Source organism: Typopeltis vanoorti, chromosome 20 (assembly GCF_054136105.1).
Source record: "Typopeltis vanoorti isolate ZY-2024b chromosome 20, IOZ_Tvanoo_1.0, whole genome shotgun sequence".
Taxonomy (NCBI): domain Eukaryota; kingdom Metazoa; phylum Arthropoda; class Arachnida; order Uropygi; family Thelyphonidae; genus Typopeltis; species Typopeltis vanoorti.
In genome coordinates, this window is record NC_143568.1 from 92,773,683 (window position 1) to 92,790,543 (window position 16,861).

Below are 16,861 nucleotides of genomic sequence, written 5' to 3' on the forward strand. Positions count from 1 at the left end.
GTGATCATGTAAATAAAATTTTGACATTAAAGTATGCAAGATATACTTCATTGTTACCTAGTTTGCATTGGATTTAGTTTTACTTCCATTACTTTTCCTTTGTAGGTCAAGTGATCACTATTTTAGAACTTGGCCACCCACTAACAGCTTTGATTCCCTTACAGGGAGTAGGCAAGGCTGTTTTAGCTCTAACTTTTGGAGACTGAGAGAGCAGTTCAATTTCCACCAGAGGCTAATTAGAGGTAGCTGGCCCAAGACTATCACTAACAATATCTGGCATCTGGTGAAAAGAGGCAGCTTGCAAATGCTGCTACCTCATGTCCCTAATCTTAACACTATATATTTATTTTCTGAGATAATGTGAGTTCTACAGTCGATTTTCCGAGTTTATGGAAGAAAAAACTCGCTTGTCTGTGCCAGAGATTGGCTAACTCAGGAACTGGTTGAAGAAAGGCTTAGAAGCTGTTCCTCTAGTTTGTGACTAGATTTGAACCTAGGTCTTCTTCAGGCGCAATGGAGTGCAAACGGCACTTCCACTGAGCTACACAGGCTACTACTATCATAGTACATCATACCAACTTAGTCACAACTTTATTGTAAATGAAAGGAAATTGCGAAGACCTTCACACAAGAACTCTTATCTTCACAAAACCATAGAGTTTCTATAGGTATTATTTCTGTGAAATTCCCATGTTACTCCTCTGAGTAACTATTATTTTTATGGCTATATAGCCTACTTTCGTTTAGGAGTGCCCCTTTTTTAAAAAAGGGCACGCCTAAACAAAAGTAGGCTATATAGCTATAAAAATAATAACCATAGAGTTCCCCCCCTATAAAGTATAAATATTCTTTCATCCATTCCTGAATTGTGGAAGTTTTACCATATATTATCCAAGAGCATAATTGCCACTCCAGATATACTAATGTGCTTATCATTTATTGTATTTGTTTTGGTATCATCCTTGGACAATGGGATAGGTATCTTTATTGTAGTGAGCCTCAAATTGAACAACCAATTCAAAAGCATTTTGTCTGCACACTCATGTAGAAATCCCACATAACTGTCCTCTTTGTTTGCACCACAATTTACAATATTTTTGCTATATCCTTTACATGTAGCTCTTTCCCCTTGTCTATTCTTGCAGCTTCGTTTTATATATATATATCATGCTATTTCTGTCTGGGTATAATACTCTGAAATGGTCATCACATGATTCAACTAATTATTCTGCATCTTTTATTTGCATTCATAAAGTTTTCTTCTTTTACTTGATTTTTTTTTTACATAAGCAATACATGTATCCACCAGAATTCTTTATCATCCTACACATACCTATTTTCTTATTTATAACCTGATTAACATTTAGTCTACTCTTAATGTGCAATTTAGATCTCTTCCTCCATCCTTCATAGAACATGCCTGCTACAAGCATTATAGCTGTTGCATGCCATTACATCTGATGCTGCTGTTTTCAGCTTCCTTATTACAACTTGACCTGAACACATTATCAAAACTGCTCTTACTGATTTTTCCATAACAAGTACCTTTCTCTCTCTCTCTCTCTCTCATTCTACTTTGAAAGATATGTTAGCTCTCTAGTTTATGCACTATAATCAAATCACTGTTCTGAAACTTTGATTTCATAGGAACAAAGATCAGTTTGTCTTTAGTTCATTTAATAAATTTAAAATTACATCCATATTTATGATGTTTTGTATGTTTTCCTCTCCATCTCATTGTGTAAGACGCAGCTGTTTATAACCATTTATTTTATAGAGCCATTTAAAGCACACTTATACTGAATAATGTTATAAAAATGCAAAAAAAAAGATCTGTTTACTTTCAAACAAACTGAAGAATTTAAGATTAAATGTTTCAGATATTATTTCATGTTTATAGGATTTCTACAGACAGGTTCTTACAAAGGATGAACAACGTATCAATCAGAAGTTTAAACAGGCGTCTGCCAACGGTATTCAAGTGGAACAAAGGTAAGATGTGATAAACATGTTCATAAAATAGTCTGCAGAAAGAAAATTTCAAATAATGAAGTTCCATATCTTAGCACAGTGATTTGTAAGAATATTAGATTTATCTGAATATTAGATATTCAAATACCAACTAAATGGATTCCAATTTCTCATCATCATCATCATCAAATTCCTGCCATGTACCCTCAAGGGGTGTACAGGATATGACAGTACTACATGAAAAAATTACATCATTACTAACTTCCTATCTACAATTTTCCTCCAAATCAGTCTGTTACTTGTCAAGACTCCAACATTATCAGATCTTATATTTCTATCGTCTAAGGCACTTTGTACCGTATCAATCCACCTATATCTTGGTCTTCCTCTGGGTCGTTTTCCTGCCAACCTGGCAGAGAACACTTGTTTTGCTAATCTTTCCTCTCCCATTCTATTTAAGTGACCATACCATCTGAGATTAGCTCTGCTAACGCATTCCTGGATGCTGACAATGTCAAGTTCTTTCCTAATATCCTCATTTTTAATATGATATTGCCATTGATGCCATCTGTTCATGCCTCTAATCTTTCTCAGGACTCTCATATCTGCGGTTTCTAGTCTTTGGTCAAGTGTTTTACTTCTGACCCAGCTCTCAGATCCATAAGTTAAAATTGGTTTGAACACAGTCTTGTATACAGCTAATTTAGTGTTCCGACTAATTTCTTTCTTATTCCATATGAATTTATTCAATTGACTTCCCACAATACCAGCTTTGCTGATTCTGTTGTCTATTTCTATATTTAGTTTACCATCTTCAGTAAAAATTGTGCCTAAGTAGCTGAAATGTTTTACTTGTTCCACAGGTTCTCCATTCACAACACAGTTGACATTTTCAATGATTCTGCCTATTTTCATTGTCTTTTTCTTTTTATTACTGACCTTCATACCATATCTATTACAACAGCTATTCAATTTAGTTAGAGAATCTTGCAGACTTGTAGCGGATTTATTTAGAAGTATAACATCATCCGCATAAAGCAAAGAGCTGACATTAACATCTCCAATTTTGATATCAGGTTTAATACCACATTCCTTCATAATGTGATCCATATAGATAATGAATAACAGAGGGGATAATGTACATCCTTGTCTCACACCAGATTTAACATTAAACCATCTTCCTGTACTTCCTTCAATTCTAACTGCTGACTCACAACTCAAATAAAGACTAAGTATTGCTTGATATAATGCCCCATTGACACCATATAACTGCAGCGTATTGAATAGCTTCTCTCTTGGCACCTTGTCATATGCCTTTTCCAAATCGACAAAACTTAAATACCGATCTTTGTTATATTCCCATGCTTTCTCGACTATTTGTCGTAAAGTGAAGATCTGATCCTGACCGCCTCTATTTGGCCTGAATCCAGCTTGTTCTTCACCAAGCTTTTCTTCCACAATTCTTCTCAACCGTTTCTCAAGTATACTTGCATAGATCTTGCCAGGAACACTCAGTAGGGAAATACCTCTGTAATTCTCACATTCAGTTTTATTTCCCTTTTTATATATGGGTACTATGAGAGCTCTACTCCAATCATCGGGAATTCGTCCCTCTGTCCAGGCTTTCTGAACTATGCAGTGCAGCCACTGTAAGACTCTTATACCACCATACTTCAGCATTTCTGGTCGAATATCATCTACTCCTGCTGCCTTTCCACATTTCAAGCCTTTAATGGCTTTTTCTACTTCAAGTATGGATATGTATTCCTGACTGCATGCCTGGTCAGTGTTTTTTATCACTGTGCTGTCATTTTCTTGAAAGTCTTATTATTTATTTACAGGTCATGTACAGAAAAAACAATTTTACACGAACAATGTAAACTCTTTAATATTCATTTTTTTATGCTTTTAGTATTGCATTTTATAATAGTCTTGTAGTGGTTATGGGCTTATGGGGATATAATAACTCGCTAATAAATTTCTTATTGTCAATTGCCATTTAGTTTTATTGAAATTGGACTGACATATTTCACCAGTCTACACTGACTGACTACATACAATTAAGATGCTGCTTTTAATGGGTTACAGTAGTACAAATTCTTGGACTTTGCAAAGGCATCTGATGGGTCACATGACTAGCTGATGTATATGCTGCCGTAGATGGGATTGGATAACTGATTGGTTAACAGATGGATTGAAGACTAGCTTTCTGAACAATGCCATTAAGTTGTATATGATAGAGCAGTGTCTCAGAAAAGGGAGGTGACCAGTGGTATGCCTTGGGGGTTCTGTTCTTGAGCATTGCTGTTTAACTTATATGTTAATGAGTTTCATGTGGATTGACTGAGGATCTTCAAACGTTTGCTGATGATGCAAGTTAAAATTATCAGGAGTATTGCTGATAATTCTTTACAGGAAAATTTCAGTAAACTTTTGGCTTGGACAAATGAATGAGAGTTGTAGTTTTAATATTGATAAATGCAAGATGTGTACTTTGGGATGCAGAGATATAAGGCTGTGTGTTGTATTGGTGGAGGTATGCTTCCAGAAGGGGATGAGATTTAAGATCTTCGGGTGATAGTTGACAACAGACTAAAGTTCTGAGGGCACATTGCAAGTGTTGCAAAGACTTCATTGCTGGTATGATAAGAAGTACATTGGCATATAGAGATAAGGAGGCAATGGTGCCTCGGTATACGGCATTGGTCAGACCACACACACACGCACACACGGACTTGTGCTCAAATTTGGTCATCACCTTTTCATGTGGAAACATTAGTGAGAACTGTATGAGAATGTTTGAGGGAATGTAGATTGCAGGCTGGTTTGGTGGATAGGAAGAAAATAGGTGATGTGATAGAGACCTTATAGTTAGTGAAGGGATTTTACTAGATTAATATAAAAGGAGTTTAGAAAAAATGAGTGTTGGGTGAACTGGAAAGAATGCGAGGTGATCCCTGGAAGTTGTGTGAAGATGCAATGAATAGAAGAAGGGAGTAGATTTTTTACATGTAGAGTGGTTGGTGAGTGGAATGCATTGTGAATGTGGGGAGTTGTTTTTTTCAATAATGGAATACCATGAGTTAGCATAAAGAAATATCTTTATATTTCTTTAGACATGTTGCTAGCTAAGTCAAATGACAATGATACTGACTCCATGGATGTTACTGTAATAATAATAATAATATAAGAAATAAATATAAGCAGAGTTAATAAGAATAATAACTCAGTTTTTTTTTTTTTTATGTGACTTTCATCACAAAAGGTTTTTGTAAACATATAGTACAGGGTGGCCATAAAATAACTTTCCCTCTTTGGAGGTATCTGTAGCTAAAACCAATAAACGGAATGAGACCAAATTTAATATTGAGACTTTTGAAGGTATGGGGAGATGATTTCCGCGAAAAAAAGATTTAATACCAAAAGTCGCCGATAGGGTAAATTTTGGCATTGGCTGAGCTGAAAACAAGTGGATAATTACATTAATAAAGGCAAATAAAATGGAGTAATAACATATCTATGGTGCGCTTGGACCAGTACTGGTCCCTGTGTCGTCGAACACCGCAGTAGCAACGTCTGTTACTGTCTCTTCTTGCACTGCTTTCCGTCCTCTGCCAGGTCTAACTCCTAGTGATCCAGTTTCTTCAAACTTCTTAATCATAGCTCTCAGTGCTACATCTGACTTAGGACCTGTACGCAGGTATGAAGCCTTCTAAATTCCCGAAGGGCTGCTACGGCATTGCACTGTTTAAGGTAAAGCATGCTGAGGCAAGGTAGGATGCATATTGAGCACAATTTGTCAGTCATTCGAATAACTGCCTGAACGTTCCCAATCCCTTTTTAAGTGGAATTGGTGGCGCTGCTGTCACATAGACACAGTGCCGTGTCATGGGTAGGAGGTGCCCTTGTGCAAAACCTTTTTCAGTGCCCCCATAAAATAACTTTACATGAAAAATTTTTGTGAAAAATTTTACTTTGTTAAAAGTACAAAACAGTTTATTTGCATACATAAAAATAAATTTTATTTAACAGTAGTAGAATATTGTTATCACTGAAATTCATTAATAAGGAATTTTTAATAATAAAAATTTTCAAAAATGTTTATTCGTTAATATATAAATACAACAGAATATATATATATATATAAAAACAAAAATTACTTTTATTTTAATATAAAAAGAAATATTACATAACAAAGATAATTTGGAGATATGCTTTGAACTATATAATAATTAGGATAAATGTAGATTTATTTTACATATTTATCCGTCTTGCTTTAGCCACCACAAAATTTTTAATAATATCTTTAATGTCTAATGAATCCATAATATTATTTTCAATTGATATAATTGATAAATCTGTTAGATGCTCTCCAGACATTGTTGACCACAAATAATTTTTTATTAGTTTCAGTTTTGAAAAACTTCTTTCCCCTGATGCTACGGATATTGGTAATGTTAAATAAATACGCATCACAAGTGCAGTATTCGGAAACATGTCGGTTAATTTATTTTTGTATATATAATTTAAAACATCCTGAGGAGCCGACTCTTTTTTAATAAAACATTGCAAAGTTTTTAATTCCTCAAATAAAGTCATACCATCAATATTGCGATTGTCTGAATCTTGATTGTCACTCAGTTTTAAGTGCAAATCTTTACAATGTTTCATTAAATCTTCATCGCTCCAATCTTTTAATTTGCTGATGTCTCTTATAGCTTTAAAGTCCTCGCTATGTTGTTTTAAGAGTATGAATCTTTCTGTGACTGAAGTTATTGTCGTGTCTAAAATCGCAAAGAAAAAATTTATTTTAAAATTTTGTTTAGGATCATGTGTTGTCTCATCTGATGCTTCGTAACCAAATATTTTTGTTTTTATTCTTTTGCGAATGTCTGGAAAAATAGTATCAATATTAAGATTGTTTGCTACTTCTTTTGCAGTTCTAATAATATTTTCAAAATATTGGTCTGTTCGGCGAGTATTTAATTCTTGTATAACATAATCAAGATTTTCTGTAATTTTTCCTATATCAAATGTCGGATTCTGCATTATTTTGCTTGCAACATTTACGAGACTTAAGATTTCGTACCAAACATGAACAGAGCAAATAAATTTAAACGAATAAATCTTTGAAATTAAGTTGTCTGCCTGAACTCTAGAATCGATATCTTTAGTTTCATCTTCCGTAATATTAAAAAGAGCCTGGTAAGTTTCCTTGATATTATTTTTAAGTGGTTTTATTGCTTCTACTCTACTTTCCCACCTAGTAGCAGAAAGTGGTTTCAAATTTAAAACACGAATATGTTTTTTTAATATAGCCCTACGCTTCACAGATATTCAAAAATAATTATATAATTCCTGTATTACCCCAAAAAAATTTACAGTTTCACAGGATATCGTAGCTGCATCGTTAACTACCAAATTTAATGAATGAGCAGCACACGGAATAAAAAAAAGCCCTTGAATTTCTTTCGAGGATTTTTTTCTGCAGTCCATTATGTTTGCCTCGCATATTTGAACCGTTATCATAAGCTTGGCTGATTACAAGAATGGTAATTAGCAACTATTAGTATGGATTATACCAGAGCATTTGATTGTGTCTGGCATCGATACCTAATCAATAAATTGTCATCCTTTAATCTACCTGCTACCTTCTATAATTGGGTAGCAAGCTTTCTCTCTCTTGTTGTTTACTACATCAGCATAGCTTCAAGCCTCACCACGAATGCAGGAGTGCCTCAGAATTCTGTTCTATCCCCTACCCTCTTTCTCCAATGTATAAATCACCCACTCTCAATCACCACTAATCCTCCCACAGCTTTGCTGGCAGTAGTCATTCATTAATTTTTCTCATTTGACAAACCATGCAGGGCTCATCCCAAGCTTCAAGATCGTCTAGAATCAGTGCCTTAAACACTGATCTCGATATCATCGTTCAATAAGGTAAGGATAACCTGGTCACCTTCAGTATTGCTAAAATGCAGTCTTGCATTTTTTCTCTCTCAAAGGGATCTCATCTCACCTACCTATACCAAATCTCCAGATATGATCAGTTTTCTCTCTCCTTAAACTGGTTTATCTTCAGTCTCTCATGGCATAAACATATTGCATCAAGCTTCCTTGCCTTTGGGAATAAACTAAGCATTCTTTTCCACTCAAGAGACACTACTTTTCACTCATCTAACTACCCACTTTATGGAAATCCCAAATCTGTCCATCCTTGAATAATGTCTTATGTTTGGAGTGGTGTGCACTTAAAACCTCCCTAAAAATTCTCATGCTGTCCAAAGGCAAGTGATTTGGTCCATAGATGATCCTTTCCTAAGTTCATCCTTTATCTCACTAGATGCACTGTTCTAGTGCTCTGTCTTTTTTACAGGTACTCATGGTCACTGCCCCACTGAACTGGTGAATTATTCCTCTACTTTCTGATGAGCCTGTTAAAACATGAGCAGACAGCTGCCCAACATGGCTTTTTAGTACATCTGCACACACTTAACCTGCTTCTTGTTTTCTTCGTTTATTCCAAGGAAGAAAAATTGTTCTGTCTGTGAGTTCAGAATTGATCTTTAAAGAACTGTTAAGTATTTGTTGTATATACTGTAACATATTTTAGAGTACAGTAGAGTTGAGTAATTCCAGATCTCAGAGTGATGGTAAATGGCCATTATCCCTTGATCCTGAATTCCAGAAGAGCATATCCTGAATTGAAATGGCACACTGCAAGTGTTTTAATGTGCAATGACTACACATGAGATTGTTGCTATGATAAGATGCACACTGAAAAGTATCAAGGCCTTGTGCCACTGTACAAGGCCTTGACCAGAGATAATTGTTGTAAGTTTTTCCACTTGGTTATACTACAAATTAAATATACCAAGAAATTATATTCTTGGTTTAATCCTTTATCCAAGTGTAAGCAAATAAGTTTGTGCCTGAACTATTTTCAGGACTGAGACAACTTGTATAAAGAAGCTAATGACTTCACATCACTTGCCAAATCCCATAATGCAATGAACATATCCTTGCAGACATGTATAATGTCTGCAAGGATATGTTCTACTGCAAGGATATGCATTATGGGAAGGGTCGCTACCCAGACCAGTTTCACCCTTTTTTGAGGTCTCATCAGTGGGAGCCAGACCCAGAGGTGATTTTAAGGTTGAAGTAAAGCAGAAGTCATATTTTCATATGCCAATTGCCAAAAGGTGTCATACCTTATTATTAAAATACTCTGGATTAGAGGAAACCCAACTTTGTTTGCTTATACTTGGATAACGGATTAAACCAAGTGTATAATTTCTTGGTACCTTTAATTTATAGTATAACCAAGTGGAAAAACTTTCAACAACTTTCTCTATTCCAGAATATTACTAACTCTCTCTCTCTCGGACATTTGCTATAAAAATATAAAAATTTAAACTGAATGGTGAATTCCTCCTCTTGGGTATAGTCAGGAAAAAGTGGTTCCCACTCAGACCTGGAAAATTTAGTTGGATAAAGAAGTTCTGATAAAAAGAGGAGGTTCCCTCTCTCAGATCAAAGTTGTGTGAACGTCTTTCAATATTCCAAATCTCCAAGCAGTTTCATATGCTTTTCCCATATCAAGGAAAACTGACACTAGGTGCTCATATTTTAGGAAGGCATCTCTAATGATGCTTCCAGTCAGACTAGATCAGTTGTGATCATGTGTAGAATGATCATATTTACAGAAGCCAGATTGTGTTCTAGAAGAAAGGTTGTTTCTCTCCAGAAGTCATAAAAGGTGAGAGTTAACCATTTTTCCCAACCTTACACAAGCAACTAGTCAGAAAAATTGGTCGATAGTTTATTGGGGATTTTGGATCCTTCCCTGGCTTAGGAAAAGCAATAATAATTATTACTTTTATGGCTATTTAGGCATGTCCCTTATTTTAAATACATTGGCTTTTTTAGAAAATTTTTAGGACATTATAAGTGTATTTTAAAAAAAAATATAGCAGAATAATTGAGGAAGAAAATTTTGTACATACCTTGTTTAGATGCTAGGATGACTTCATTCTCCATATTTCTGTTGTTAGGTGTTAAAAGGGGGGGGGGGGGAGAACAGAATTTGCTGAGAACAGAATTTGTTATTTTTCTGCATTTTTACATTTTTGGCAAAGAATTCTGAGGAATAAGACAACATTGCTGATCTTTTGGCAAAAATCTCCCAAGTGTCAGAGATTGATTGTTGTTGGGTTGGGAATTGTACATCCGTTATGTTCAAGGATCAAAAATGGGCAGGTGGTACATCTGCCTTCGTTTTCTGGATTTTATCCCTGACTTTATTTGCTGTTAGTTGCTTTAGTTATAAAAAAATGTGTATTGGATTCAGGATTCCTTTTGGCTCTGACAATGGATATGTCTTGCTCTGGCACATTAGAAAGTGATGCAGTGTGTAGTTATGGGGTATTTGTGAAAGATACCCCAAGCTTTGTTCTTAGTTTCCTTGGCTGCTGTGTAATCAGCATTACACCACAGTTTAAGGAAAAGCAGAATTTGACTAGATGTTTTAGGAATTGCAGTTGTGGCAGATATCCATCTTATCTTAATAAATCTGGAGGCATGTCTTTGAATCTCTGCAGTGCACATTCCATTATTTCTTTTATTAGTGGATTCTCATTTAGGGGACCCACTTTTTGTATACATTCCACCAGGAGTGAGCTCATATTGATATTTTCTCTTTGATATGCTCTAAAGAGGCAGCAAACAAATCATACTTCAAGGATGTTCTAATTGTGAGGCCAACAATGGTTCCTCTAAGTGGGCTGTGTGATCTCTCTCTCTCACGATTAGGCATTTTGGTGTTTTGCTCTTAGACTGGGCAAAGATGGCAGAGCAACAGAAGGCATCCAAGAAATACCATATTTCTTATTAGGCTTGAGATGTAGAGCCCTGGGCAGTTGAGATATTCTGATTTCACATATACTGGTGGTTTAAGTGTGTTGAATATAAGAATGATATTCCTGGTGGGAACCAGTTGACTATCCTTATCCTCCTTGATCTCTCAATTCAGAGCAGATCTCTTTGTCAGGAACATTTGAAGGACTCTGGCTCCAATATTATTCCTCAAGAGTAGTTCAAAATTTTGTGGGGGTGACTATGACTGTTCTTCCCCTGATAGATACTGTAAAGAGGAGCTGCTCTGACAAATACTTGTGTATGTGTTGTTGTTTGTATAAGATAATCACTGAACAACGATTTTCTTGACTGATTTTGGAGATTCTGCCAACCCATTCAAACAATTCTAGATGAATTGTGTGAATGGGTTGGCATTCAAGCAATTCAAACGTGTCAACTAAAGAATCGCCACTGGACATTCTTTAGTTGACACAATATTAAGAAGGTTGGTGTGTTTGTTGCTATCTGTGATGGTTTTTATTTCTTGATTTTATCTTCAGTTGATGATGCAATGATTTCTGGATGTGGCTGGGACTTGTTATGGGATCTGATAAACTAGATGAAAAATTATTCATACTCAAAGGGAAGCTTTGTTGTGAGCTCTGGAATGTTTCCATTCCAGAGCTCACCACATGCCACAAATGGGTGCCTGCTGTGTGGTAGCCATTGCTATCTCAGACACCATATCAGTGCTACAGCAAGCCTTAGCCAGGTCCCTGGACCTTGGGCAAGGAGATGTTGTGCAACACTATTGATGCTTGCAGGCAAACTCACTAGCTGACCGATCCTGACCAGACCAACCAGGATGCCTATCTCGCTGCAGCAGATGGCCAAAGTAATATGAGACTACCAGGCCCCTCACCCCCTTTCAGATATCCAAATAGCAGGTGTTCATTCATTCATTTCGTATGGTGATTCAATGGCCGTGAACCCCTTTTACAGGAAGGTACGGCACCACCTCAATCCACCCTATTTTTTTATCCAGGCTTGGGACCAGCATAGCTGACAATTCAAACCTATGGCTGGAGGGATTGTTTTAAGTATTCCTGACTATCCGTGTGTGCTCATGGGGCTGGTTTTCCTGCTTGCGGGATGAAAAACCCCAGAAGATAAACTGGGGAAAAAACCCTGCTGTCCACACCCAAGAATGGCAGGTGTTGGATCCTATTGATGGTAGTCTGGAAGATTAGGATAATGAAAATTACTCAGAGAATTAGTGTGAAAAATACAGTATGAAAATTTTTTGAAAAACCTGGGTTTTTCAAACAGGTTCACATACCCCTTGCTTCACGAATAATTCTCCCACATCTCTCTGTCCCTACATTTTCCAACTCCTCTTCCTTTCAATCATACGTCCTTCCTTTAACAGCAGATGAATGTATATCACTGGGATGCCGCTTAATAAGAAGACAGCCAGCAACATCCTACAGAGGTATGTGCGAATTATTCCTCCTATAGATTCTTCGTATATCTGTCTATATAAAGCATCAGTAATGCCCTAAAATTTGAGTAAAAAGCCAATGACATTATAAAAAAAAGGGGCACTCCTAAACAAAAATAGGCTAAATAGCCATAAAAATAATAGAATTTTTTTTTGTTTTTTTTTCCATTGGACTTCAAGCTTCTAATATACTAGGAGAGTGATGGCCTCACACCAAATGATGAAATTCACCCCTCATCTAAAGACTCTCAAAAACTCATGACGTGGTGGTTGGAAAGTGGCTGCTCTGTCTACTATGCAAACCAGGCCAGCAGAATCTGCTCTTTTGCTTCTGGTTAGCATCCAGTCCAATGTTTTATTGATAATGCTATCCCTGTACCATATCTTCTTCCCTTCATGTATTAGGCCTAGTGGCCTGTTACGGAGCTATCCTTAGCTCTTCTAAGTCGTCCCCGTCCCGAGGATGAGGTGGCTAGCCCTATGCCTCCCAGTGTGTCCTATGTCTGTAGCTGCTTGTGTTCATGGGCCTGATTTGCCTGCTTGCAGGAGGGAAAAACCCTGCTATCCATGCCCAAGACTGGCTAACTTGGCTATGTTTGAGAAAGATCCCTAAGTTCCTCATGTCAGCGACGGGAATTGAACCCAGGATACTCCTTTCCCAGGCATATGGTTGTGAAGCACATAGCCACTAGACTAATTGTGCGGTGAATCGTCAAATTCCCTAGAATCTTTACTTCTTCTGATCTAAATTCTGATCTCCAAGTTCTAATTCTTCATTGGGGTTCTGAGAGTTTTGTTAACTTTTAATGCATAAAAAACCAAATTCCCTTAATTCCTACACACATACATACAAATTTTCTTTGTCTTACTTTTGATAACATGTAAAAGTCTAATCAAGCATTTTCTTCTTGGGATAGCTCTAATCTTAACATAAACAAGAAACATTGCAGTACAAGTATCAAGTCCTCAGCATCCAAGAAAATGTTTTCCCTTTTACTCAAGTGTTGCTTTACTGTGAACAATTGTTAACTCTATACAAATTACTCTAGACTCTGAATACTGTTCTCACATTTGGGTTGGTGTCCCTAAGTGCTTATAAATCCTTGACTCAGTACTGACCATTCTCTCTCCACATCACCATAATCTTTCACATAGATGTGCAGTTGCTTCTGCTTCTGCTTGCATTTTCTAGAAATATGGTACATATAAGTCCACCACTCTCTCCTCCTAATCTCTTAAAACATGCAGCAGTTATTCATCGTCTCTCTGCATTTCAACTCTAAATTTAGAACAAAGATGTCTTCTTTTTTTTATTCTACTTACTTCTTTCCATGGTACTAATGTACTGCCTTTTTCATGTTGGTTTCCATAAAAGATTATGAAAATAATCTTTTACATTCTAGAGGGGGGGGGGGACATCTCATGAAATTATTAGAAATGAACCTTTGAACTTTTCATACTCAAATCCTTTTGTGAATATGATGAACATTCTTAGTGATGTTAAAACTGTGAATTTCTGCATGCTTTTCAGAATTTTATAATTTATGGTTCATTTTTCTAGGCTGCTTGCTATATTTATATTTTTTTAATTTCTTGTTCACTTCATATACTAATTTAAGAAAATGGTTAAATGAATATTCTAATATCACCTGTTTTTCAAGAGCTTGCTCCCTGTTGGTATAAGGCCAATTAACTTAGTCTTTCTAAGTTAACTGGTGAAAAAAAGGTTTTGAAAACTTTTTTTTTTATCCCCATTGCACATGAACCCTGTTTTCTTTTCCCATGATAAAAACACTGCACTATTTCTTGTACCTTGATACAAATAAAATCCAACATTATATAATCATTTCAGATCTATAGAATTTCAGGATATTTTCTATTTGGACATTGGGAATCCTTCACCTGTGGATATTTTAATCACTTATTTTTATTTTAATTTCAGATCTATAGAATTTCAAGATATTTTGTGCCATTTGCAGTGTGGAAATCCTGCAATTGTACTAGTGAATGCCAATCTCCTGTACTGTGACACCTGCCATGCAAACAAGGTAAGATATTTCAGTTTTAAAATATTATGTGATAGGGTAATGTTTTTGCTTTATTACAATAATATATTTCTTCATCTTTCTCTGTGGCTTTTATAAATTGTTTCATAAAACCTAGTTTTACATAAGATGCAGATAATAGGACTATTTTGAGAGGGAGGGAGGGTCAACCAAATTTTGATCCCACCGAACATTTCTAGAACTTGTTAGACCGACTTTTTATGGTGACTAATCTGTATCCAGTGTTGACCAACAACAGATATATGCAAAGTGTTTACTAACCTTATTCAGTAAAATTCAAGATTTTTGTAAGTGTTCTCCAAATAATCTGAATCAGCACGAAGAATAGATTACAAGTCAGTTTTATAATGGCTCCTTTTAAACACTTTTTGAAGAAATCAGTAAACAGCATTCACCAAGTTGGATCATAGATTAGCTCCTAACTTGGATACAAATTCAGAAATGTTGTTGCAATAAACTAGAGAAGATGACAAGATGGTAGTAAAAAGACTCAGAACAAGATCTTGGTGGACTAATGTAGTTAGAGGTATCTTGCAAGACAAATATAAGATCTGATAATATTAGAGTCCTGGCAAATGACAAACTAATTAGGGAGAAAATTGTCAGTAGTGAGTTAGTAATAATATAAACTTAATCATGTAGTGCTATCATAGTATCCTGTACACTCCTTGAAGGTATATATCAGGAATGTAATGATAAAAGTATTGGATGAACTCTGTTTCATTGACAGTAAAATAAAATATCTCGGGAAAGTAAACCTGAAGTTTCAAATCTGAAACCTAAATCCAAAAACATGAATCACTACTTTAAATCCTTCACCGGATTGTTTCATACCATTTTCAGTGAAATTGGGCTTGCAAAACATTTCAGGTTCAAAATCCATATCTTCATTTTTATTGACATCAGATAGAGAATCAGATAAAACTGTAACTAGTCTCTTGCAGTATGTGAAGTCAAATGTGGCTTACTGCAGCCTTAATTCAGGTTTGGAGTAGGAGGTATCATTTTTTTTTATTTTTAGCATTTGTAACTTTGCATATTTCAGAAGCTAAAATGGCAGTCATCTCAATGATTTCTAGGCTCGTTCACTGGTATTCCAAAAGGTAACAACTTTTTCTTCAACTCCGAAATAAGAAACTTTGTGCAGACTGTGATGGGTAATATTTTCTGGAGAAGTAACATTTTTTTCCTTCGCTTCTTTTATCACAAATTTGCAGCAGCGACACAATTTAAAAAGAAACTCTCAATGTAAAAAGCACTTGTCCACTATTCCATTGACTTGCAGAATGCCTTTCCTTGTGCCTACTGGTAGATAACTCATTAGAATCGCCTACCCACTTTATAAAATTCAGTCATTGCAAAACTCATCAAGTAATAATTCTACAAATCATGATCTCCGCAAAGTTTGTAGTGTTTGTGTTGAACTGAGATATCAGTCCAAAAGTATAAAGGAAAAAGTCTTTACCTTTGGAATTTCGGTGGCCTCAAATGGGCTGGTGACGTGCAATACGTAGCCTTTCCCAGCCAACTCTACCTTCCTGTTGTGTGGCCTATCTCTAGAAATGGGATTTTGGCACCTCTGGTGAGTATTGCTACCAAAAAAGGCATTTCTTCCATACTTGGAGAAAATTCTAACCAGACCTAACCAGGTGGTAGATTACTTATCCACAACAAACACCACTGCCTAGCTTATTGGAGGCCTGAATAATTCCTGCATGTAGTATGGGTAACAGCCTCAAGGTTATGCTGTGCTTTACTGTAGAGATGCCAAACCTTCCCCCTTTCGAGGGCAGCAATACAGTGGCTCTGCAGGTCATCCATTAAATTCCTTTGTAATGTGTTAGCTAGTGAAAAATCCAGGCATAGCTTATCTGCCATCTAAATCACGGCAGATATGCATAGGGAACAGGGAAGGGGAACATGCAATGAACTGGAGACTGGGTGCTTACTATGTATGGGGAGGCATACCTGTGAGTTTCTCACCCACTTTACATGTCTCTACTCTTTAACTCCTTCCCAACACAAATCTCATCTAGGTCCGTATAAGTAACAATGTTAATGATGCAAATCAAAAAAAAATCTTTAAAAAACAACAAAATGCTAACCTGAAAAAGCTGCCAAAAATTCCATTTGGCACTACTCTGGTAGTGTCAGATGAGATGACGTGTGTAATTTCTACCTCTCCTTTTTTTTGGGCTGACCACTGCAAAAGCTCTTCTGACCAGAACATCTGCTTAATACAGAATAACTAAAATACCTTTTACAGAAATGAAAGATTCATTCCTTATTTCACCCAAAATTTCAGACCACTATCCAAACTTTAGTTCTCCAACATTCTGAGATCAATGCCCAGAACAAAAAAAAAGCATGGCAAACCTTTTGAAGGCTGAATAGGCTATGGATATGATACATTTATGCAGGATAGGCTAGGTGTGAAAATTAATCCAAGAAGAGAGGAACA

At 36.1% G+C, this 16,861-nt stretch overlaps 1 protein-coding gene across 4 annotated transcripts in view; it reads left to right on the plus strand.

Annotated features, from left to right (window-relative positions):
• The window catches only part of LOC150095660 (protein GUCD1), a 171,438-nt gene that overhangs the window by 106,721 nt on the left and 47,856 nt on the right, over nucleotides 1–16,861 (plus strand). For all 4 annotated transcript variants that reach the window (XM_090409999.1, XM_090410000.1, XM_090409997.1 and 1 more), the window contains 2 exons: nucleotides 1,901–1,992; nucleotides 14,277–14,382. In XM_090409999.1, the coding sequence (XP_090266125.1) occupies nucleotides 1,901–1,992; nucleotides 14,277–14,382 (198 nt within the window). The remainder of the gene's footprint in view (nucleotides 1–1,900; nucleotides 1,993–14,276; nucleotides 14,383–16,861) is intronic.